Source organism: Phaethon aethereus (assembly GCF_964289735.1).
Source record: "Phaethon aethereus genome assembly, chromosome: 13".
Classification (NCBI taxonomy): Eukaryota; Metazoa; Chordata; class Aves; order Phaethontiformes; family Phaethontidae; genus Phaethon; species Phaethon aethereus.
The window spans coordinates 2,038,219-2,063,357 of record NC_138589.1 but is presented as its reverse complement, the minus strand read 5'-3'; the positions used below and the strand labels follow the sequence as shown (position 1 = coordinate 2,063,357).

Sequence of the window (25,139 nt, the reverse complement as noted above, 5' to 3'; positions counted from 1 at the left end):
TGCAGCAAGAGACAAGGGTTGTTGCCAGCACAGTTATCTCAGAGCACGAAGATGAATATACTCCAACAGATAAAGCTTTCTACTGGAGGCTAGGCGAGAGCTGAAAGCAGTAATAATATAAAAGGGGTAAGTAAACAGCATGAAAAATTAGGGTTGTAGAGTGTGCTCTGCCTATTCTTGCTCACGCTCAGATAAGGGCTGCTTCTGAAGATGAGTCCCTGTGCCGCAGAGGTTTCCTGGACAAATAAACAGTCCCTTGGCAGCCGGGCGGCAGCTGCAGCGGGGCCAGGGCTCTGCCCACCTGTGTGCTCGTGTGCAAGAACTCCGGGCTTTGTGAATCCTGATTGCAGTCCCGCCGCAGTTATGCGGTATTCCTGGGACGGGACTGGTGCTTCTCCAGGCGGGCAAAGATGCCTCTTTCCGCTAATCCAAAAATCCAGATGGGCACAGATCAGCACCTTCCTGCTCAGAGAAGCCAGGCAGCTGGAGCTGCTGCCCCTCTCCCCTGGGAGGAGACCCTCGCACAGCACTGGTGTCCCTGCCTGGCTTAGGGCATCATGTAGAAGCTGGAGGCATCGCACTGACGGTGCTGCTGTGCTTGAGAGCTTTCCTGCTCCTTCCTCCTACCGCATCCCGTCTGCCTCATGATGGGTATCTCTGGTGCCAGTGAGTGCAGATTCTGGCCCATTTGCCCATGAAGATGGAGCAGTTCTGGCCTGAAATGCTGTCCAAGGAGATGCCACTGTGACAGCAAGCACGACGCAGTACTGGGCCAACCTCCTGCACCGGCCGATGTGCAGGAGGCTCCCTTGGAAAGCGTGGATTTGCAGATGTCCCCGCGGTTTCTGACCCAATGAGGCAGCAGCCTCTGGCACCAGTGTGTCCCTCCTGTTAGTGCCACATCGGCGCGCGGCAGAAGCGGAGAGCTCCAAGCACATGGCTGCAGTCAGCTCCAGCCTGAGTGGCATCAGAAGGCTGGGAAACGGCTTGCCGGAGGGTGGGACATGCCCACTGCTGGTGAGTGACCAAAACGTCCTTCCCTTCCAACTCCCATCAGAGGTGTTTGCCTTTCCCCTGGCCACAGAGGTACAGGAAAGGGCCTGGCCACGTCTTGGAGGACCTGAGTCAGGAAGCTGCTTGGGAGGGACAGGACCTGCTTTTTGGTACTCACACTTGGCGGTAGGGCTACCCAAAAACACAGGTCCACAGACACAGGGCTAAGCTGTGAGCATTTGTCGCTGACGTTTTAATGGAGCCGCTGGCATTAACAGTCACGCAGGATTTCCAACAGGCGTGCATACCTGCTGGTGTGCACCGGCTGCTCCGAGCAGCACCAGGACTGGGAGGGAGGGAGAGAGGGATGTCATCTGCTGGGGCAAGTGGAGCAACTTGGGAGCAAGACTGGGGCTAAATGAAGCAGCAAAGCGGAGCGAATGCTGTCGGGACACTCTGGTTTTATAAAACCAGTACAGAGAAGAACAGAGGCCCCTAGGAGAAAACAGTGGAGCCCAAACTCAGCAACACTCCATGAGCAAAATCCATCACTGGATAAAGAAAACCACAGCATTGCCTTTGCCTGATGGTTGTGAATCACAGGGGGAGAATTGGGATGTTTTAAAAACGTACCCACAGAAGTCCCAAGAGTTCTGTAAATGTAGCACCAGCCATTTCATTAGCTGCAGTGGACTCATGATGTGTGGCCTCGCGTGGTCTTGGCTTCATAACGCACTTTGCTGAGGGAATGAAGAGCGGCGACAGAGCCGGCGCTCGTGGACTCCTGCCCGGCGAGACCTCCAGCGCAGCAGCCCCGGCGCTCGGCAGCAGAGCACGGGGCCGTGCCCACGCCGGGCCGTCACCGCGCCGAGGAGTTCCTGCTGGCCAGTGTCTACTCCAGCTGGCGTCCGGTGCTGCGGCCACACCGGACCCGCCTGCCCCACGGCCCGCGCTGCCAGGACAGCCTGCGTATGCCCGCCTGGGCTGGGAGCGCGGCCTGTCGAGGCCGGCCCTGACGAGGATCCCCTCCCGCACACCGGGCCCACCGGCGGGCGGGAAACCCCGAAGCCCAGCGCCTGCGGCCGGCGCTTTGGCAACCAGCACTGGCGCCGGGTGCGGGAGGGCAACGAGGCGCGCCCCAGCGCTCGCCAAGGCCGCGCACCGCCGCCGCCCAGCGCCGCTGGCCAGGCACAGGGCCCGGCAGCCGGCACCGGGCAGCCGGCGACCGGGGCGCGCCGTGCACCGGCTCCGCCCCGGGCCCCGCCGGGCCCCGCCCGGCCCCGTTGTCATGGCAGCGCTCTCCCACAACACCCCATCCCTCAGCGGCGGCCGGAAGTAGATCCGACGGCAGCCGGGAGGCGCGGAAAGTAGTTCCTTGGTGTCGGCCGCGGCGCGACCCGGAAGCGCGGGTTCGCGCAGCGGAGGGATCTGCGGGAGCCGCCGTGTCCTTGCGCAGAGCGGAGGCCCCGGCGGGAGAGCAGCGCCCGGCCCGGCCCGGCCCGCCGCGGCCCCGGCATGTTCAAGAACACGTTCCAGAGCGGGTTCCTCTCGGTGCTGTACAGCATCGGCAGCAAGCCGCTCCAGATCTGGGACAAGAAGGTGAGGGGACGGCGGAGCGGCGCGGCCGCGCGCCTCAGCCTCCCGGGGCAGGCCCGGCCTGGCGAGCCGGAGGGCTGCGGCCCACCGGGAAGCAGGCCGTGGGGCTCGGGCACCCGTGGAGGCCGCCGGTGCCTGAGCCGCCCGGGCCGGGTTACCGGTATCCCCCCCGGTTTGGTTTGTTTGGGTTTTTTTGAGGGGAATACGTTATTATAAAAGTGTCTTATTTTCTGCCTTTGCTGAGCAGCAGAGCCACCGGCCAGCCCGGTGTCAGGAGATGCGGCACTGCAAGATGCTACAAAAAATGTCAAACACTGGACATAGGCGGCAGGAAGCAAACCCACATACAGCAGCTTCCCCATGGTAGCTGGATGTAACTGAGATGGGGGTCTTCTCTCGTGTGTGACCCATTTTTTTAAACAGGCTTGATAAAAGTATTTAAAGGTAGGCTGTGTGGCAGCTTTTAGGGCATACAAGGAGTCGTGCACGTTTCATCTGTTTGTTTTTCCTTCCTCTCTGTTTCTAGAGTGGTTATGTTGAGGGTCCCATGCCTTCTCCTGGGTATCTCACGGCAGGGAACCCTTACCAGGATGTTTGGAGTTGTTGAGACCTGCTGCTTCCTTCCCTTCACAGACCACCCATGGTTGCATTGCTAACTAAAAGTGATTCTGCAAAATGCTTGTTGTACTCTGTGAGAACAGGTTTCCCTCTCTGAGCTTACAACAGGTATTCAGTTACTTGTGCTTGAACCTAAGCTGAATTTCTTCGGGCTTCAAGCGGGAATGAAAGCCTTCAAGGCAGTTCAGCAGACAGAGGTGTTGTTTGATCTCCGTGGGGTCGTGTGAGCATTTGCAAGTCATGGGATGAGGGACAGGCAGCGCAGACCCATCCTGTTTCCCAGCAATGGGGTATCCATGCAGCTCTGTGAAGAACTGGGTTGCCCCAAAATACCCTGGCTGCGTGCATGTGCCTGCGTTAGGGCTTTTGCACAAATATTCATGACTTTAAAAAAGGATCTGCAGCTTATTTCGATGGTGTGAGGATGGGACTCATTAAAGACTCTTAGACAAAGGGTTGTAGCATGCCTCCAGACTAGATAAAACCATGAGCAACCTGGGCTGACCCTGCTGAGCGGTGAAGGCTGGACTGGAGACCTCCTGAGGTACTTTCCAACATGAATTGTCCCATGCAGGGGAATACCATTGTGATTGTACAGCTTCTGGGGCGGCCAGCAGGAACTCTGCTTGCAGGGTGGACATAAGCAGCGGTCCGTTTGGATGCAGTAGTTGCTGGATTGGCCGGAAAGACTGATGAAAAATTAGCACTGCTGTTCCCAAGAACAGAAGCTGGGTGTGTAGCCTGTTTCCATCGTGTGCTGTAAGGCTTGCATGTGGCCGGGCTCTTGGGACACTGCCTGGCAGCAGCAGCCCTGCATCCTCGTGAGCAGCAGGGCTGTGTGTGTATGCTGTTCCTCGCTCAGAGCTCTGTCTGTCCTGAGGAAGCGTGGTGAGCTTGCTTGTGAGGATTGTCCCGCTCACAAAGGTGTGGCATGAAACCAGAGTGGGTTTTCTGACTTCTTTGCCTGTGGGTATCAGCATGGCTCACTCTTTCACCTTGCTTTTCCATTTAAAGGAATTGGTGTGGTGGGTTTGTAATAGTTTCGGCATACCTGATCCGACGCCCTTGGTGTGTTCACAGCACAGGAGCTGAAGGGCAGCACATGGGGATCTCGTTCCCTTGGAGGTGAGAAAGAGGGACTCCTCAGGTCTTTACTGCACCATGCATGGGTGTCATCTCCCCTGCTCAGCCCCTTCAGAAAATCCTGCTCGTGCTGTTGACTCACATGTTGGGCGGCGCAAAGACTGCATGAACTTACAGCGCAGAGAAGTGCCACTGATGGTTTGGGTGCTGCCAGCCTGCTGCAAAGAGGGAGCTGGGTGCTAAGTTGCTGATGGAGCCTCACTGGCTCGATGCAAGAACCTGGCAGGCTGGTGTCTGGTTTGAGCAGCACCTTCATGAAGTGAGTAAATGTCCAGAATTGGTGAGGGCTTTTTCCAGTGGGTTTATTTATTGGAAAATACTGATCTGTCCAAACCCAGACATACCATGAATGTTCCAGCTCTGGCATCACCACAGGAGAGGGTTAGAGTTGGGATTTCTGGAAGGGGAGAAAGCAACCAAAACTTTGCAGTAAGTGATCACTGCTCTCTTCAGGGGTGCACAAAGTGCACCTGTACTTTTGGTGAGAATTGGAAACAAGAGGTTTGATGTTATCCCATGTCCTCGGTGAATGTCCTGATTGCTGGATTCATAGCTGTCCTAATGTGGACTTTCTTATCTTTGCAAAAAGTACCAGCAGATGGTGGTTTGTTTGGGGTTTTTTGGATCTTAGGGAATCTCAAGGTTTTGTGACATGGGGAAAACCATTTCTTGTTCAGCCCTAGTTAGGATCACAGGATCACAGAATCATTAAGGCTGGAAAAGACCTTTTAAGATCATCAAGTCCAACTGTTAACCCAACACCACCATGCCCACTGAACCATGTCCTGAAGTGGCATGTCTACATGGTTTTCTTGAACACTTCTAGTGATGGTGACTCCACCACCTCCCTGGGCAGCCTGTTCCAATGCTTGACCACTCTCTCAGTAAAGAAATTTTTTCCTAATATCCAATCTAAACCTCCCCTGGCACAACTTGAGGCCGTTTCCTCTCATTCTATCGCTAGTTACTCGGGAGAAGAGACCAACGATGTGCACTGCTTGTGCTGATGGAGACAGTGTGAACCCTGCAGGCAGAGGTTCCTCCTTCAGCCTTGTCTGTAGAGAGCCGGTAACTGCTGGGCTGTGCTCTCTTCTCCTGCCTTCCAGTGCTGCATGTGCCTGGTTTGGAGACCTGTTTGCAAGGTGGTTTCTGTTTGCCTTGCAGCACTTCATTGTTCGGAGTCCTCTGTTTATTCCTGCAGCATCCTGCCACCATGGTCCCTCTGTCCACACACTGACCAGTCTCCAGGGAAGTTGCTGATGCTTTTCTGCAGAGCAAATGGGAACCATTTGGTGCAACTTGTTAAACCTATTGATCCGCTTGCTAATTTCTCCATATTCCTCCTGCTGACTCATCGACACAGAATATCATTAGTGATTTCAGATGCTGTTGGGGGAGGATGCAGGGTCGGCTAGTGTTCAGTACCTGTCTGAATGTTGATTGCGTGCTCTGCCACCAGGATGCAGATAGCAATTTCCCTGATGAACACGGACAGGATTGAGTCCCTGTGAATGCTGTGTCGGGGTCCTCTCTTGCAGCCCATCTCTGACCTGTTAATTTTCTCACAGAGCATTCTTGTCTGGATTGCCCTAGATCTCTGCATCTCAAATACAGCAGTCCGTGCTGCTCATTCCTCCTCGCAAACCTGTGTGCACCAAGTGCTACAGCACAGCCAGCTAGCTTCTGCTTTTGCCTCTTGTTTTGCCTCCTCTCCCTTCCTGGGGGAGAGAGGTGGCACAAGGGCCTCGTGCCTCTTCTGGACCCACAACTAGCTTTGAGAAGTACTGGCCTGCCCGGAGGCAAGGGCGTACCCGTGCCTACGGTAGTCTGGGCGATGGCACCGGCCACGTTTCAGCTTGCTGTTGTTGGCACAAGCCCATCACCTAACGACGGGGTGGCCAACAACGATGCGGGAGCGAGCCTCCAGAGGTCGGCCTCGGACCATGGCGTCCTATCCACTGGCAGGTGGGCAGCTGGGCCTGGGGAGGATTGCTCCGTGCTGCTTTTCCTCTGGTCTTTGTTACGTTTGATTAGTGTTGCTAGCAGCACAGGCAGTGTCAAGAAATAGATATGTTCAGACACAGCTGTCTGTGAAGCTGCTGCTCCCTCCAAACCCTGTGAGATTTGAGGCTTGCATCTGCAAAAAAAGCTTTTTCTGCTTGTCTTTAGACAGTTATCCTGGTTCAGAGGATATTCGGCATTTGAAGAACTTTTATTTCTAAGAGGACTATTACCCTTTTTTTTCCAGCTTCAAAAATCCAGCTTCTTAGGCTTAAGATGGCTAGAAAATATTGACCAAGTAGAAATGTGAAGTGTTTTGTTTAGCTTTCTAAAATTTTCTGCAACCTTCTCTTTCTGAGCTTCTGTGGGGTAGGGGAAAGCCCTGAAGACTGGGAGCGCTTGCTGAGTAGCCAGTGCGAGCACAGCAGGACTGTTCCTCCCACCTGGCGCTGCGCAGAACTGGTGTCTGTGCCTGATGGAGCTGGAGTTGCCTCTTGGTCTCTGTGAGCCCATTGGGGAAGGGACCCCCAGATCTGGTGGGGGAAGAGAAGTGCTCCTCTGGGCTTGACCACAACATGTCCTCTGGCAGGGAGGTGGTTCCTGAGGCAGACAGGAGGCAAGCTCAGCCTCCAGCAGGGATCCGGGCTCTGGAGCAATCGGAGGGGTCTAGCTGGGGCGTTGGGCCCCTCCAAGCCCCGGAGGGCAGCACTTTGAGCCCCGGTTGGTGGTGAGCACTTCTGATGCTGTTCAGCCTTATCTGACCGAAACGGTGAGGTTGCTTAGACTTCTGATCCAGCCGGTGCTGGATGTCACGCTCCAAATGTCTGTGTGTCTGTCCTGCCAGTGCTGGCTGCAGGCACATGCAGACAGGCTGGCTTTCGTGCAGAAGGGTGCCTGCACGACCTGGCCACTGTCTCCCTGCAGCTGGGCCGTAGTGCAGCTCACAAAAACGTATACTGACCTAGGTAGAACTGGGAGGAAGGGCTCTGCCGCAGTCTGGCCCTGTTCTGTACTTATCTCCTCTCTTTTCTGCTGTCTTTCATCCTGTTTCTGGCAGCACTGAGGAGGAAGAGTTGCTGCTTTTTATTGTCCCTGTAATCTGGGCAAGGAAAGCCTTCACGGGCTAACGAAGGGGACCTGGTTGCAGATAGAAACAGTGATGACGAATTGGTTTAAAGCATGTTTAGCTGTTTTCTCTGTTACTGTCCTCTCCAGAGAAGCCCAAACCTGAACCTTCTCCCTTCTGTGGAGCCATAAGCTACCCTTGGTGAAAGCTGTCTTACATGGCGTGGAGGCAGGCTTTGTTGTGCACTACTGTCGCCTGCTTAGGCAGGGTTATTTCCTGGTGTTAAGTTCATGTACTGTATCCCTGTGGCTTCCAGGATTTAATTTCCCATATGCCAATTGCCGCTTCAAATACGGAGAGGCACATGGGGCTTCTGCTGAGCTTGTCATTTAAAAAAAAAAAAAGAGGGGAGGGAGGGAAAGTCATCCAGACCTTGTGCACTTGGTTTCCCTGAACAGACCTATAAATCCATGGGAGTCGCATTTGATGCAGAGGAGAGATATGGTTATCCTTTAAAGATCCTGTCTCTGAGCTTAATGTTTTCTGGAAGTATCTGTGCAGGCTTGAAGCAGGGTTAAGAGCAGCCTGGCAGGGCGAGCTGCACTGTGGCGCTTAGCAGCAGCAGCTGGTTGATCCAGGCTGAGGTTTCTTGAACCTGCTTAGTGCAGAGACAGGCCGGGGGGGGTGGTCTTGTCTCTTTTCTTCCAGCAAATGTATGCAACATCACCCAGGTAGGTCCCTTGGAAGAAATGAACTCAGAAGATGAATTGCTAAACCTGTAAATCATTTTGTAGCTCATGACTGGAACCATCCCATTAGAAGCTTAATGTATCTTATATATTAGCAGTTGTCATAGGTGCTAAAGAAGTTAATTCATTGAGCCGGAAGGAGCATTGCAATTCGCTGATATAGCATTGGGGAAGAGCAGAGGGCTTAATTAGCAAAAGTGCCTTTTAAATGGAGATAAATTTGATGGGAAGTGAGCTGCTTCATTAAAAAAATAAATCCTTAGACCCTGGGATTCATCCATGTTGCTTGTGGGGGAAAAATGAATTTGTGTTGGCTCTTGGTTCCAGCCCTGGCCTCCCTGAGCTCTGTGGGGAGCTGGCTGCATGTGAGTAGCCAAATCCCCGTGCCCCTCAGCAGAGCAGGCGATGGCTCTGCGCTTGCGTGTGCTGTAATTATGAAGAATTTTAACCAAGCTCTCATCTGGTCCTGCTGTTCCACAGAGGCAGTGAGCCATGCCCAGCAGTAGAGACTAAGACCCTTTGGTGACTGGTGGCTGGCTGGTGGCTCCCTTTGCTTGCCCCTGTATAGTTCCTACTAGTTTTTACCCCTTATCCCACTCTAGTTTGATCTTGCTCTGACACTTTTATGTTTGTTTATTTGGGCCTCTAACATGAGGCTTGAGTCACTTGTGCTCACTGTAGCATGTTTTGATAGATTGAAGTCTTGCTCTCGGTGTCCATGTAGCATGGCTGGGCCATAAACTCTTGCTTGGAGTGCTGGCACCCTGGGCCGGTGATCAAAGCCTTGTAAACGGCGATGTCCAGGACAATAGGAGCCAAGCGAACATAGATGGGTCCTTCTGGGATCTTTTTCGCCCTCTCAATGGAGCTGTGGGTGCCTCTTATTTCCCTCTCAAGTAAGGTCTTGTGCTGTCTGCCCCACTTTTCTTGCAGGTGCGCAACGGCCACATCAAGCGAATCACCGACAATGACATTCAGTCACTGGTGCTGGAGATTGAAGGAACTAATGTCAGGTAGGAGAAGGCATCTTATTCTGCCATAGTGTGCCCTAGGGGCTTGGCTCTGGAGCAGAGTGAAAGATGTCAGCGCCCAGCAGACATCTCCTTCAGACTGTACTGCAATCTCTTTGTCAATAAATTGAGGAATATGATCTGGGGGTCAGATCAGTGAGACCCCTCTGTGGCACTGTACCGTGCTTTTGCCTGGATGTGCTTGTATAGCTCTCTGTCATTCTCAGTGGGGCTAAGGGATAAAAAATAAAGATATAGCCCCATTATTTTTCCATCACCTGGGGGGAAAAAAGCTGTGTTTGCTGCCCAGTCCCCAGTCGGTGCTGCCAATTACTGAGAAAGCAGCACTCTGTCTTCTGCATCTTTTATTGTCTTAGGCCTGCTCTGCTGCTCTCCCCACGTGACAGCCGCTCTCCCAACAGCAGTAAGATCAAAGGGAGATTTATGAGGGAAATTGCTTTTGGTGCTTCGCTTAGCAACCTCGTCTCCATCGACTGGGGAGAGAGACGCCAGCTCCGTGAGCGGGTTCGGAGTCTCCAAGGCTTCTCCAGGGGTGATTCGGAGCAGGGCGCTCCTTATAAGGGCAGCGGAGACTCCTCTCCTGCAGACGGGCTGAGCCAGCGCTTCTCTTCCTCCCAAGATGTGTTGATACAGAACTTGCCAGGCGTGACGTGTACTTCTAGGGCTCGTGACCTCTGTTTTCCCAGCCATATAGAGCACACAAGGCCTCTGCTGTGCTCTGGAGGGTTCTACCTGTTCAGTCAAGGGTAGGAGGAGGTTGTGCTGTTAAGAAACAGCACTGACGTGGCCTTGAAACTGGGGAGGTGAAGCTGTCCAGGAAGGTGTTTCATGCCCTGGCTGAGAAAAATGGGATTTGAAATGCATTCTTTGGGCCTTCTATCTTGTTCTCCCTGCAGCTACCTGCTCCTGTTATAGGAAGTCCTGGTTGTTTGCTGAGCCCTTATGATCACAGCTGTCTTTTCTGCCTGTCCTCCAAGACTGCTTTAGGTTAAGGGAAAGACTCGGGAGTCAGGCTGTGAGCTTTGTGCCATGTGAGATCCTAAAGCGTTTTTCTGTCCCTCTCAGTACAACGTACATCACGTGCCCTGCTGACCCAAAGAAGACCCTGGGCATCAAACTACCTTTCCTAGTGATGATCATCAAGAACCTGAAGAAATACTTCACTTTTGAAGTGCAGGTGAGGAGCATGCAGCGGTGAGGCCCCTCCGGGGACCAGTGAGGAAGGTGCCAGGGAGCATGCACTCTTATGTTGGAACTTGTCCCAGGCAGCAAGTGGTCCCCAAAACAGTTTTGCTTTCTTGGCCATATGATGTGTCAGATCTTCTGCTATGAGGGCATCAAGTCAGCTCACAAAATGAAAATGTGTCTGTTTCCTGTGTTAAAAATTCTTCTGCTGTGAAACGGAGGGGCGGGAGTAGAAGAGCCCTCTCTCGGACATGGGTAGAGCCAGAGTCTAGAATGGCTGCTGTCTTGGAGAGCTTGGGGCCCCTGACACCTGCCTCAGCAGCCTGCCTTCCTTGCCCCAGGTGCTGGATGATAAGAATGTACGCCGGCGTTTCCGGGCAAGTAACTACCAGAGCACAACTCGGGTGAAGCCCTTCATCTGCACCATGCCCATGCGGCTGGACGATGGCTGGAACCAAATCCAGTTCAACCTGTCGGACTTCACGCGCCGGGCTTATGGGACAAATTACATCGAGACCCTGAGAGTTCAGGTGAGAAGCAGGCATGTTCTGCCCACAGAAGCCAATGGCTGGTAATCTCCCGGCTGGCTGGGACAGCCTTGCTGTAGACTGGGAATCCAGGTTTAGACCTGACTGGTTTCTTTGCTCCCCTCCTGCAGTGCTCTGCAAAGAGCAGGACTAGCAAAGGCCTGACTGAGGCAGCACAGGTCTTTGGTGCTGCCTCACTTCACTGGACTAGACTGGGATGAAGGAGCTCGTTTCCATCTTTTTTTCTCTTGATGGCTCTTGGTTAGAGTAAGAGTTGCAGTCCACCTAAAGTTCCCTACGGTATGCCATGCATCCTGCTGGTTGTAGGTCTGCTGGGAATTAGCCGTGCACTGCCTTACTGTCCAGATATGCCAGACAGTGACCGGACGGGTGGGAGCCTGGCTGGTAAAGACCCAGGGTGTTATGGTCCATACATATCCTTGGTCAAGCTTGTTTCCTAGTGCGGGTGGAGTGACCAACACTCACCAAGCCCCTTGGACCAGAGCTGACACAGTGTTTGTTCCTGCTGAGGTTTGTGAAACTTGTTCCATATGCTAGGGATTCATGTTCGTTGTGTCCCGTGGCATGTGGAGCATGCCTCTTAGTATGATGGGACTGCTGCAGTTCCTTGTGGGATTGCCCTGAGATGAGCAGGCAGTGTTAAAAATGCGGCAAGCTGAGGCTGAGAGTGTTCTGGCAAATCCTGACGCCAATGGAGAAGCGGTGGGTTCACAGCAAAGAACCGTCTGAGCAACTAAGGCAAATCTCAGTTTGCAGAGGTGCGAGAGCTTGGCCAAATCTCTTGAGCCAGCCCGCATCACTGGAGCGAGCCTGTAACGCATAGCAGAGGCATGGGCCAACGTTTCTTCTCTGATGTCCTGTCAGATTCAGAGAGAGGCAGTGAGGCCTCTTCTCCAGCTGCTCAGCCAAGGAATCCAGGCCGCTGCATGACAGCGAAGCTGGATGCGGAAAGAGCGTATGGAAAATGGACTGACTCTTTGTTTTGACTCTCAGATCCATGCCAACTGTCGCATCCGACGGGTGTACTTCTCTGACCGACTCTATTCAGAGGATGAGCTCCCAGCTGAGTTCAAGCTGTATCTGCCTGTCCAGAACAAGGCCAAGGTGAGCTTGTCGTGGGCAAGGAGGGTGGAGCAGCAGCTGGGCCAGGCTAGCATTCCTCTTCCTCCTCCCGCTGCCTTCACAATGCAGAGTTTCTTCTAGCAGCAGAGCTCTTACCAGCTTTGGCCGTCAGCCAGGGAGCACCCTCACTGTTGCCAGGGTGAGCCGTCTGTCAGGGCTGCCTTGCTGAGGCTTGCTTGCCAAAACAGATGGGAGTTGTCATTCCCATCTAGGAGCAGGGTGAGCTGTGCAGCTGCTACCCATGTCCTTCCTGTTCGTGGTGAAGGACCCTGGGCAGGGTGGCAGCCTCCCGGCACCTCTGCGGAGCTTTCACCCATGACTCAGCACAGCAGCTTTGCTCTTCAGAGCTGGCTGCAGCTCCACACTTGTCTTCCAGGAGGGATGCCGTTTGTGCCCCTCTAGCCCAAATTTACTCCCGTCTGATCTCCTCCCTGCCCAGTGCAGACAGTGGTGCTATGAGGTGGGAAGGGGATAGGCAAGGTTGTGGCTGCCTAACAGGAGATGCCAAGCTCTGCTCTTACAGTGATGGGACAGGAGTCCCTGGCATATTGGCAGCAGTCTTCAGGCTTGTGAGGAAGCACCTTCTTTTCCAGTGCCAGCCTGTCCCAGTGTGGATGCTTCTTTTAGCAGAGACGTTTCCTGGGCAAAATTTCAAGGAACTGAGGGAGGATGTCGAGTGCTGATCTTAGTGGGAGGTAGAAGGCAGTGTTAACAGAAGGTAACACCTCTGGGGAACCTGTCACTGCCTTCTGGGCTGTAGCAGCCTCCCAGAGGTGTCTGGTGTCTGGGGAATGCTTGGACCACTCGTCTTACAGTTGTTTTGATGCTGCCAAGTCTTAAGAAGTGTCTTCTTTCTTCTCCCTTCTCTGTCCAGCAATAACACCATATTGGGAAGAGATGCAAGAAATGTTTGGGGTCAGCAGGAAAACAAAAGCAGGCGGAAGAGAAGGCCCTGCTGAGACCAAGTTTTAGATCAGCTCACCTTGCCTAGGGTAACTTTGATTCAACTGGTATCCCTCTTCTGGACAGGACACAATTAACCATGTAACAGGTCTGAGACTATGTTGTTGTGCGAGTTGTACTGAATCAGAGTTTTCCTAGCTATTCCTGAAGTGCTGAGCCTAAACACTGCAAATGGCCTGGTACCTGATCTTGTGTTGCACTGAGGCGTTGCTCAAAGTGGCCACTGTGCCTGTGAAGAGGGGATTCAGGAGGAATTACGGGGTTAAGTGTGCCCTCTTCAAGATACCAATTCTATTTTTTTTTTCTTTCCTTGTTTTCCATCTCTTATTTTATATATGCTCTAAATATGGATGTGATACTGACTTTCCAAGAGTGATTAAACATTTGAGACTAAGTCTGCTCCTGGCTTCTTCCTCCTTTGATGGATCCTTTAACGTGGACATGTTAGCGCTTCAGAAGTGCTGAGGAATTCTTTAGGAACCCAGATGTTAGGATTTGCCTCTGAATTTGACTCTGATTGGCGGCCTCACTTTGTAAGGGATAGCACAGACTTCAACAACAGCAATCTGGAGAGAGCAAAAGAATAGTAAGGGTTCCATAGAGGAGACGGGATCTGTCGCCAGTCCATGGGGTTTGTCATACTCTACCTATGACAAAAACTCACGCTGTTCACTCTTAGTATGTGGAAATGTTTTTTTTCATTCCTTTCTTACTTGAAGCCATTTTCCCAGCAGTGACAGATTGGTCTTACCTGCCCGTTAGGGCACAGCTCTGTTTGCTGTGTAGTTAAACAACTCGCTCCAGCTCTCAACCAAGCCTTTAGCAGCTACTTACAGCAAGAGGCACACAATAGTCTTCTAGCTGCCAAATTGTCTCTTTCCCCAGGGATCAAAGGGGAGGCTTAGCAAAGCGGCGTAACAGGAGCGGAAGTCTTTTCCTGTGCTGAAGCTGCCCTTCCCTGCCTCAAACCAATCTGCCTTTGTTGTGGAAAGGCTTGCGGAGGGGAGGCCGCAGACCTTGGCCAGTAACGAGAGAGTTACTGGGAGTAGCTGATGCCTTTCCTCCCTAGGGCCAAGCCCCCCACAACTACTCAGGTGCGTAGGTACCTAAGGTGGGTCCTGATCCTTCCCTGGTGGTGGGCTGTGCAGTGAATTGGCAAGACAATTAAATTAAAAATTTAATTAAATTAAATTAAAACAAAGTTGGTCTCTCCCAGGAGACAGAGAACCTGTTGGGGGACATCTGCCCCAGATTTGGGGTTTAGTCCTGACTGCTGCCTCTCGACCTGGTTTAAAGGTTTGGCATGTCTGTGCACCTCTGTATGGACCCTACTTTACTTCTGTGGCCAGTTCTCTGAACATCTATAATGCAACTGCCTTATTTGCACCTTTAAAGCTAACAGGCTTTGAACTGGAGGTGCGGACCCCATGCTGCCATGTGGTGCTGGATTGCACTTGCGGAAGGCTTTCTGGAGAAGACCCTTCCAATTTTTAAAGCAGTTGAATAGCTTGGTAGCTCTAAGGAGCCAAGCCAAGGACGCCCACATGGGAAGGCACCATCCATCTTGCTTTGACATCTGTCAAGGCTTGGCTGGAGTTGAGATTTGTTAAGTGGAATCGCACTGTGTCGTGTGCCAAGGACCGGCCTTAATGAAGTCCATGGTGAGGTTTTCCTGCCATGTTTGCAAAGCCTGCCAGGGCTGGAGGAGCTGCTGAGGGAATCCATTAGACCCCATCAGGGTAAAGCGTGCATCCTTTCCCCCAAACCCTTGCTCACGAGCATGTGTTTTTGGCAGTCGTTGGTGACCGAGCACTCACCAGGAGCTGCTGCTGCCTTTCCCTGCCCTGCTGGGGCCTGGGCTGGAATCACCCCTTCCCCTTGAGGAGTCGGGCTTGCTCTCGGTGAGTGACCATAATATGTTAAGAGGGGCTGGGCTCCCCAGGGCCCCGAGCTGGCTGCCTCGCAGAGAGATGGGCCCTGCTGCCAATTCCTGCCCGACCTCTATGAGCTTTGCCAGCAGATTTGCTGGAATAAACTCCCAACCACAAACTCTTACACCCATGTGGACCCTGTGTGTATTTTTTAATACAAAACAAAATATTGAATCTTCCTATTTACATGCTGCACAAAATGAAGCATCATCAGGTGCTGGCTCTTTTCTTTAGGGACAGATGGTGGTGGATTTACGTGGTGTTCTTCAAAAATCTTGCTCTTCTAATTCCCCACAAAAATTCAAATCTTCAACCGTCTCGCTGAAGGTGAGCGAAGTTTAGATGCTGTCCCTGCGGGAGGAGAGGGTGCTGCTGGCGGATAAGCCAAAACGTCACGGCCATCCTGTCAGCAGTCGTTTCCTAGAGTAAATGTGCGCCAGCAAAACTGCGATGAAGTGCCCAGCTTCTTACCACTTTGGTTACGGCTCTTGACCTGCTGGGACACAATGTTCTCCTACATGGAAAGAGTGGAGGAAGGCAAGGAGGACGTGGGTGCAGAGATGGGAGTCTGCCCTGAGGACGGCTACTGCCTGCGTGCTCCCGGGGCAGCCCCAGCTTGGTGTGAGGGGTGAGCAGAGGGGTGGTCCTGGTGCAGCGCAGGCAGCCTGCGGAGAAAAGGTCTTAAATTCTGATTCACCTTTCTGTGGGTGGCCTGCTCCTTCCTTCCTGTGTAAGTCCTTATTGCAGTTCGTGTCCAGCGGGAGAGAAAGGAATCTTTCTTCGCGGGGAGCCTTGGACTCAACCCGGGGTGGAGCAGGGCCCACCCAAAGATGAGTTTTCCTTGCCTCTGCCGGCTTTTCACCTTCCGCTTCCATTGGCTGGGGCAAGGTCCTGCGCTTGGGTGCTTTGATCGGGGCTGAAGTGCTGTGAGCCTGCTTTCTAGATCAAAGGCAAAGCTTCCCTTTGAAATCTTGTCCGCTGAAGGACGGCAAGTGCACGGGCTGCAGCACCTCGGAGCAAGGGATGGGAGAGCGACCCTCCCCAGGTTGGGCCGGGAGCAAGACCCACTGGGACGGAGCTGGAGCAGCTGGCTGTCGCTGTGCGGTACGAGCCAAGCCGGGACACCCTTGTGCCGGTGGGTCTGCCCGGGCAGGTGGCAGCAGCTGGCAGGGGAAGCAGATGACGGGGTTTTCCTGGAAAGCTTTCTGTCTGCTGGCTCTGCAGCTGGGGCAGAAGCAGTCTGGGTGAGAGTCTGGCCCAGCGGAGCGGCAGGGCACTTGTACGGGCTTCTGTCCATGCCTTCCCCTTACTCTTCGTCTCCTTCCTATTAAGTGGATCCTGACACAGAGCTCTGATCATGCAGGTGATATGCAGGAATCAAAAAAATCTGAGCCCAGCTCTGCTCCTTGCCCTCTCTGCCTTCTGTTCTGCATCTCCCTGGATGTCTTGGGCCAAATGTTGTCGACTTTGCAGAGGGATTACACCTCCAGGGTGATGCTAATCCTCTGCAGCTGCTGCCTAGCCTGGGGCGGGCACTGCTGGAGGTGAGGGAAATATTTATTTTGAGTTTTGCCATTGGCCACTGCCCAGGAAAAATGAGCGACCGTACTGGGGACTTTAGCCACTTCTGCACGGAGGGAGGACTGATCTTCCTGCCCCGCTGGTGCCTGCAGGAGAGGGGTGAGAGCTTCCCCCAGCAGGCTGCAAAATGGGACCACACAACCAAGATTTTATTTGGATGAGGGAGTGGCTGTGCGCCATGAGAGCGACCCTACCATGTGATGGGGAATGCCTTGGAGCCGCTAGAGGTGAGAAGATGATGGATGTGCCAAGTTGTGCTGAAGTAGACCTGCAGACCATCGGCTCCACCATCCCTGCAGCCCCAGAGATGACTTTCCTTCCTGTGAGATGAAGGGTCTGGTGCCACGCGGAGCGGGGCTTGGTGGGTGCGAGGGGAGGTGACAGGCATGAGCAGCACATGTGTGTGCCGAGCTCAGTGTGGCTGTGCTGGGAGGGACCCCTGCCCAGGCAGCACCCAGAGCCTCAGCCCTGGCTGCAGTGTGCACAGGCAGCAGGTCCAACCTCTCCCAGGGCCCCGTGGCTCTTCCCTCCATCCGCAGCGTCGTTTCCTCCGGCCTTGAGGCTGGCCGGTTGCTGCTTGGCGTATCCTGGCCCCGGTTCTTCCTCTGGGCCGAGCCCAGCTTCCTCTCTGCTTTCCGGGTCGTCTCCTCAGCAGCGCAGGGGGGATCGTGCCCTGGCTTGCAGAGGAGGCGGCAGGAGGAAGCGCAGTTTCTCATGTGATGGTTCTAAGTGGGCAGAGAGCTGCTGCCAGCGCTGGTCACCCGCATCACCCACACTCCAGCAGCGTGTGGAGCCCCATCCCGCAGCGGCCAGCACCGCCCCGGCACGGCAGGGCCTGGAGGACGCTGAGCTCCTGGAGTCTTTTCCAGGTCGGCCTTCTCCAGCCTATTTTTGGGAAGCTGGGAGCTGCCTGGTAGGGGTGGATCCTGGCAGGGCTGCCTGGTGCCTGCCAGGGCCGGGCTCAGCAGGACTCGTGCTCCTCTGAGCCACCAAAAGCCCTGTCACTTGCAGCAAGTGCACCTCTGTCCTCCCCGGGGTCTTGCATCCGTGGGTAGCCGGAGCCAAACCACCCCCGCTGTGGGCATGCAGGGCAGAGCAGGAGCCTCCAGCGAAGGGCCCAGGCCCTGCTGAAACGCCTTTGTCTCTGTCGGGGTCCCTCGCTGCTGTCCGTGAGCGTTTCCAGATGGCCCCAGGCTCCTGGCACGGGCTCTGCCGCAGCATCCGGGGAAAAGCGGGAGGGGGTGGGAAGTGATGTCCCAGGCAGCCTGGGCCTCTGCTCCCAGCGCCGCTAATTCTCCCTGGGGAATTGCTTCCCAGATCCTGTCCCACCCGCAATCAGCAAGAAGCCCCCTCCCCTGCCGTGGCAGGGCCGCCCAGGGAAGGGGACGCGGTGGGCATCCTTGGCCCGCTCAGCTGGCTTTCCCCCTGAGCCAGGCCCCTCTCCAGGTACCAGCTTCCCCCCTCCGCCGCATCCCGCCGAGCCCTCAGCACCCCTGGGAGAGAGGGGAAGCACAGCTGCCGTGGGAAATAAATCTCCTGTCGGAAATGCATCTGCCCTGGGAAGTGCATCTAGTGTGGGAAATGCATCTGCCGTGGGAAATGCATCTGCGCCTGCTCCTGGAGCCGCCTGCGCAGGGGCAGGGAGCAGCAAACCCCGGCCGCGCTTTCCTCCTGCCTCGCCTTTTGGCCAGGTTCGTGCCTGCCGGTAACTCCCGGTACCGGCTTGGCCCTGGTTTGGGGCAGGCTGGGATGCCAGACCTCCAGGTCCCACGGCTCTGGGGAGGACCCACGCAAGTGCAAATCTAGGCAAAATGGTCAAAACTGAATTGGAAGGATTTAAAAGCCAAGGAATGTGACCCAGCACAGCCTTGCCAATGGAATATAAGAGCCTGGAGCCACGTGGAGACCTTCCCCCGCACCTCCTTCCCTCCGATTCTTCAGGGTTTTTCTGTCCCCGCTTTTGGCTCCTCGCTTGGCCGCAGCGGCGTGCCGAGCCCCAGCCAAGCGTGTTTCCCAGCGCATCAGCTAACGGCTGGGAATCGCTGCTCAGCGTGGGCAGGGATGGAGGCCAGGGCCGGGGACGGGTGGCCCCGGCCGTGGGGTTCCCCCACCCCACGCCGGCAGCCCTGGGAAAGCGGGGCAACAGCCAGCATTGGTCCTGCCCTTTTAAAGTAATTAGTGGCTGACGAGTGGCGGGCGGCTCAGGGTAATTTAGTGCCGGGAAGCGGCTGCAGTGGAGGCTTGGGCACTGAGCCAGCAGCTCTGGGGCCTGGGGAGGATGAGGGGGGCACGAAGGAGGCACAAAGCCTGAGGATGGGTGGGAAGGGGATGCTGGCTGGAGTCCAGTCCCACAGGGTCGCTTCCACAGCTATGGGTCAGACCCACACAAGCCCCTGCCCAGCCCGCCTCCTCACCGGGGTATTACCTGTGCCAGGCCTCTGCCGCCCACCCCAAGGCTGGCCCGGTGGCTCTGGAGCACGCCAGGCGGGCTGGGCCCCGCCGAGCATCGCGGCAGCACCAGGGAAACCGCTACCTCTGTCCCGGCTGCAAGCCGCTCCTGCTGCCCCTGCTCCTGCTGCCCCTGCTCCTGCTGCCCCTGCTGCCCCTGCTCCTGCTGCCCCTGCTGCCCCTGCTCCTGCTGCCCCTGCTGCCCGCCACCGCTTGCTTTTCCTTCCCATTAAAGGCTGAGCAACGTTTTTCCCTGGATAAAGCCAACTTCCCCCGCCTGGGTCTGATCTTTCCCACTCCCACGATTATTCCCCCGATCTCTACAGCTCCCGCTTTCCTCTGCCGAGACAGCGGCGGTGAGACGGGATACGGCTGCCTTCGCCCCAGGAAACAGGCCGGGGCTGGGGAGCCAAAGCACCCGGTAAACCAGCTCCCGGAGGGAGCACGCGCCGTCCCCCGGCTGCCGCAGCCACCAGCCCCGGCCTGGGGAAGGGAGATGGCCACCCCGGGCTGAAGCGGGGTGCCGGCTGAGGGAGAACAAGGCGCGCTGTGTTCCGGCGAAGCCATCGCCGCTGCCGTGGGAGCTGGTGAAAGGCGGCTCTGTCCGCTGCTGGGGGGGCTGCTTTTGCTGACACCCCCCTCCCAATAGTAGCCCCAGGGTGAGGGCCGCTGCGGGGGGCATTGCCGGCCATGCTGGCCCCTTCCCCACATCCCCAGCATGGCACCCAGCCCCTGTGGGTGCCGGGCAGGGTGGCACCCCCAGGCGAGCCCCGTTACCACGAAACCTGCCAAACCTCCGGTGGGGCTCCTGCCCCTATCCCGCAGCAGAAAGGACGGCACCACGGCTCTCCCCACGCCCAACCCATTTAATACATGTACAAGACAGCCGTGCCCGCTGCTCTGCCCACGGGACCGCGTGTCCCCAGGGCTTCACCCCACAGCTGCAGCGGGGTCTGGGCTGCGCTGAGCCCACAGGAGGGTGGCGAAGGCAGTGTCTCCCCCCTCACGCTATCTTTAGGCACCACATCCTTGTAGCCCTGTGGTACAACAGGAAACGTGGCCACGAGCTCAGCCCTCCCTTCCCCTTGCGCTTCCCTCCCATTGCAGGTGCTGGCAGCTGAGACCTGCCAGCTCGTAGCACTTGTGAGCATCCCCAACCCACTGACCACCCCATGCGGCACAGGCACAGCCACAGCGGGTTCACGGGGGACAAAGGGACCCTGCTGGGACCTTGTAGCAGAGGTGGGTGCAAGACAATGGGTGGCAACCTGAGGGTTAAAACCGGGGCGGGGGCTGGCGTGGGGGAGCAGGCAGGACCTGGCTGCCCTCCAGCCCCCGGTTCCAGCCCGGCTGCTCTGGAGGGGCTGGGGGGTGGGCATCCCCCCTTTTCTGAGGCTGGAGCCATTCAAGCAACAATGGGGCAAGACAGGGCCGAGGCCGTGGGGAGGGGTAAGGGGAGGGCGAGGTCAAGTCCATCGTTAGCACCATGGTGGTGGGGGCGGTTTGGGGAGGGAGCCGGGGTCAGACCCACTCCTGCAAGGAGCGCTTGCAGTACAAGAGCATTCGGGGCGCGCCTTTCCTCTGCATCTGGACGATGACGTAGATGAGGCCGAGGATGCAGAGCAGCAGCACCAGCAGCACCAGCACCATGACGACGCTCATGGTGCGCGTGTACTCATCGATCTGCACCACCACGTCCACGTCTCCGCCCGGCTGGCGGCCACCCTTGCCGTAATCCTCCTCGTCTTCCTCCTGCTCCTCCTCCCCCTCCTCTTCCTCCTCCTCCTCGCCTTCAGCCCGCCCGTCCCCGTCGGGGTTGAAGGGGGGTCGGTCCCCATCGGGCCAGCGGGGATGGGGCTCTGGGGCCAGCTCCGTGTGACAGCCCATGAAGTCCCGTAGGATGGATTTGGGGTAACCCGGCTCCGTCTTGAGGCGCTCGTTGTCGAATTTCCAGTACTTTGTGCCTCTGTAGAAGTAGGTGGAGGCTGGGGGAGGGAGAAGATGGAGATGAGGGGTAAGTGGGCAGGAGCAGGGCACCCCACAACCTGGGCACACCTGCAGGTGCCCAGGGCACCAGGTTTTGCTCTGGGACCAGTGAAACCTTTCAGAAAGGGGGTCACTGCTGACTCCCGGGCACCCTCCCGGCCTCCACCCCATGTGGCCAGGCCACTAGAGGGGTGACCCCATCCCCTCTGGTCCCCCGCCTGCTGCCCACCCCTCTTCTCCTCTACTTACAGGCATCCGGGCTGAGGAAGGCACCCTTGGGCGAGGGAGGGATGCCCACCCAGACGGAGATGGGCTTTGGGTACCCGGGGTCCACGGAGCGGGTGTCCTCGTTAAAGCGCCAGTATCTGGGGGAGGCAGGCAGTGATCAGGTGAGGAGCTCGGGGGTCTCCACCACCTGCCGTGCCCACCCCTGCCAGGGGCCAAGGAGGCAGCAGAGCAGGGAGGACCCCAGAGCCACTCACCTGTCCCCACGGAAGAAGAAGGTGTGCCCCGTGGGTTCCCACCAGACGGCCGTGTCGATGCTGTCGTAGGGAATGCCCTGCCCGTAGGTGACCAGGGGCTGCGGGTACCCGGGCTCCAGGTTGGCTTCTCGGAAGAGCCAGTACCGGTCACCTGGGGGGCAGGGAGTGGAGAAGGGGGCTGAGGCGGCAGCGCCCAGCTGCTGCGGCGGGGGCACATCTGCGCAGGGACCGGGGTATGATGCCTGGGGCCACCCCATCCCTTTGGGATCAGGCAGTGGCTCCGGCTGCGGAGGGGGATCAGGATGAGATGAAACCAACCAGCCCTCAGCAGCTTGGGGGGCACTGGGGTCCCCGCTCCACCTCGGCCCTCCCACCCAGCTTCCCTGCTCACCTTTAAAGAAGACGAACCTCCCATCGTGCCTCTCGTAGGCAGCATCGATGTCCCCAGGGAGGCCACGCCAGAAGTGTCCAATGGGCATGGGATAGTTGTCCAGCACCCGGTTGTGCCGGACCCTCCAGAACCACCGGCCCTGGTGGGAAACGGAGCATTGACAGAGGATGGGGGGGACACGGAGACCTTCCCGGGGGATCCTCCCCATCCAGGGACCCACCACCATGTCCCTGGGAAGAAGGCGGCAGGGGTCCCGGCAGGTACCTTGAACACAAACATCTCCCCACGCAGCACCGCCACCGTGTCGAAGTTCCCGTCGCAGATGTCGGGGCCGTACTGGTCAGGTCGGTCTGGGCCGCCAGGTTTGGGGGGTCGCTCCGGTTTCCCCGGGGGGGGTGGTTTAGGGGGTCTCTGGTCTGGCCTGCCAGGCCTCCGGGGTGTCACGGTGGGCAAAGGCCTGGTGGGCTGAGGGTGCCCATCTGCGGTACCTGGATCGGGCGGGCAAGGGAAGGGGTGGGGTGATGCAGAGCAGCAGCACCCGTGCCTCAGTTTCCCCAAGCACATGCCCAGCACCCCACCTCTGGGCTGATCCCCCACCCCGCTCCTCACCGTACAGCTGCTGGATGCCCTTGAGGTCATCCTCAGGCAGCTGGAAGTTCTCAGTGTCCATCCACTGGTAGAAGGGGGCCATGATAGCGCTGGGGTTGCTGGAGTGCTCCAAGCCCAGGGAGTGCCCCAGCTCATGCACGGCCACCAGGAAAAGGTTGTTCCCTGCAGGGAAAGGCACCGTCAGCAACGCGGGCTGGAGGACGTAACACATGGTGGGGGTTCTCGGCCCCAGCGCCCTGCAACGAGGGTGGTCCAGTGGGAGCTGCCTGCATCACCCACGGTGGAGCTGCTCCTGCATCCCCCCGACCTCAAACCCAGGGGCCCACCAGGCTCCTCTGGTTGCCTTCGCGACCTCCTTGGCCCTCAACTCACCAGACACGTCCGTGTTCTCCAGCGTCCAGGGCTCATCCGAGTCAAAATGCGTGTCCCCCCCCATGCCAGGACCGGGAAAATAGGCGTGAGCCAAAAACCCCCCGACGCCATCGAAGGGGGAACTGTCTCCGTGGAAGCCGGAGGCGAAGAGCACCATGATGTCGGCCTCCTTCTTCCGCTTCTGCCGGATGTCCTCATAGGGCACCTCCCGGAAAACCAGCGGCGTGGCTTGCTCCCACACCCGGAAAGCTCGGCGGACGGCCTCGTACGAGTGGTACCGACCCAGCTTCTCCGTGTAGTTTTGGATGCTGGGGGTACAGAGCTCACTGGGGATGGCCCGGGACAGTGCTCGCTCCCCGAGGGGCTCCACGGCCCTCCACGGGCTGGGGGATGGGAAGCCCTGGAGATGTGGGGTACCTGAAGGTAAGATGGCTCTGGCTCCAGCGCCGCCCTGTCAGCGCGTACCGCTTCCGCCGCATGTTGGACTTCATCCGTGTCCCAAACTGGTCCGGGACCCCGCAGCGGGGGCGTTTCATCCACCTGCCAGGAGGGCATCGAGCCAGGGCTCAGCCCACCGCGGCCAAGGCCCCTGAGGGGCTACTGCAGCCGCGGACGGCAAAAAGGGGAGATGCAACTCCCATGGCAGACGGCACCCGCGTTTCCAGGTGCGGCGGCGCTCCGGGGCTGGCAGGCAAAGCCAAAAGAGCCAGGGAGCAGAGCTGCCTTCTGCCAGAGCAAGAGGACGCGGAGAAACTCACGCCTTGGTCTCCTCATCCAGGACGCCGGTGACGGCGATGCCGTAAAACTTCTGCATCTCGGCGAGGGCCGAGGAGAAGGTCTGGGCCGAGCGCATGGTGGACATCTGCCGGCTGGGCTGCGGCAGGTAGCCGTAGAGCCGCAGCCATGCCTGCGCCGGGGAGAGCCGAGCGTGAGGCCGCGGGCGGGACGCGGCCCGGGTGGGGGGACCCAGACCTCCCCCGGGGAGACGCAGCTCCCCGAGACCCCGGTCCGGCCCCCCCGCCCGCTGCCACCCCAGCCCTATCCCCCCTCGCGGGGCGTCCGCGCCAGCTGCCAATGCCGCGCCCAGGCAGGCAGGGCAGGCAGCACAGGCAAGCCGCAGCACGCGGGCAGGGGTTGGGAGGCAGGGAACGGAGCCCCGGCCCTGCCCCGGGCGGTGAGGGGGGGACCCTCCGCTCTCGGGGGGCTGTCGGCCACCCCGGCCCCGAGGCGAAGGCAGCTGGCAGGGGGCCAGCCTGCCCGCGCTGCCCGCCTCCCGCCCTCCTCCGGAGGTGTCCCCCGGGAGCCGCAGACGGACGTGGGGCCGGGCACCCCCCCCCGCCTTCAGCAGCCCGGGACCCCCGCCCCGGCCTCCACCCACAAAGGGGCTTCTGTGCTGCGGGGCGGCAGCCCCCGGGTGCCCGGCGGGGCAGCGGGCAGGAGGGGGGGCTGGGGCGCGCCGGGTCTCTTCCTTCCTGCACCAGCCTCTGCGTCCTCTCGTCTTTTTAAATTACTTTTTAAAAATTATTTTTATTACTTTTAACTTTTGTGTTTTATTTTTAAGTTTTTTCCCTTTAAATTTCAGTTTTCTGGGTTTTTTTGCTTTTTCTTTTCACGTTTCATTTTAAAAACTTTTTCCTTTTTTCTCAATTCTTTCTAATATTTTTCATTTTCCAGTTTTGAAAAAATGGTTTAATGTTCTCGTTTTGAAGAACGTTTAATCTTTTATCAATTTTTCTTATCGTACAGCCCCCCCCACCCCCCGCAGGGTGGCGGAGCAGAGACTCTGTCAAAGGCCCTTTCACCCCCTCCCCCGCCACGGCCTCGCGTGGGCACAAAGCGCTTCCTCTCCCCCGCGGCGGCTGCCTGGTCTCAGCCCCCCTCCTGCCTGCACCCTGCCTGCACCTGCGGCCAACGGCGCTGCCCGCCCCGGCCCGCGCCCCAGGGGCAGGCAGCGCTGGCGGCCCGCAGGTGCAGGCAGGGCGGGCAGTACCGGCAGGGAGCAGGCAGGGTGCCGGCAGGGTGTCCCAGGGAGCCCCCCCAGTCCCGCCCCGCGCCCCCCGCTCACCTCTGCGTTGATCTCCTCGCCCGCCGCCCCCACCAGCAGCACCAGTAACACCAGTAACGGCGGGGGGCGCCCGCCCGCCCGCAGCGTCCCGCCCGCCCGGGAGGGGGCGTCGCCACCTCCTGCCATACCGGGCCGCGCCACCGCCACCGGTTCGCGGCTGCCCCCGGCCGCGCCGGGCCGGGCCGGGCCGAGCGCGGCGGTGTCGGAGCTACGCCGCCCTCATGGCCCGGGGCCGGGCCGCCGCGGGGGGCTGCGCACG

General features: G+C 57.6%; 2 protein-coding genes across 2 annotated transcripts; one reads left to right on the top strand and one right to left on the bottom strand.

Annotated features, from left to right (window-relative positions):
* Positions 1-2,508: 2,508 nt before the first annotated feature.
* Positions 2,509-12,932, top strand: CFAP20 (cilia and flagella associated protein 20; the record flags this gene model as incomplete). The annotated part of the gene is made up of 6 exons (XM_082005633.1): positions 2,509-2,592; positions 9,100-9,179; positions 10,263-10,374; positions 10,724-10,912; positions 11,924-12,034; positions 12,927-12,932. The coding sequence occupies 6 exons, from the start codon at positions 2,509-2,511 to the stop codon at positions 12,930-12,932; spliced, it is 582 nt and encodes a 193-aa protein (XP_081861759.1).
* Positions 12,933-20,496: 7,564 nt separating this feature from the next.
* On the bottom strand, positions 20,497-25,006 carry MMP15 (matrix metallopeptidase 15; the record flags this gene model as incomplete). The annotated part of the gene is made up of 10 exons (XM_082005713.1): positions 20,497-20,960; positions 21,211-21,326; positions 21,444-21,594; positions 21,835-21,973; positions 22,099-22,322; positions 22,444-22,605; positions 22,816-23,123; positions 23,233-23,355; positions 23,574-23,722; positions 24,881-25,006. The coding sequence occupies 10 exons, from the start codon at positions 25,004-25,006 to the stop codon at positions 20,497-20,499; spliced, it is 1,962 nt and encodes a 653-aa protein (XP_081861839.1).
* Between the last annotated feature and the right edge of the window lie 133 nt (positions 25,007-25,139).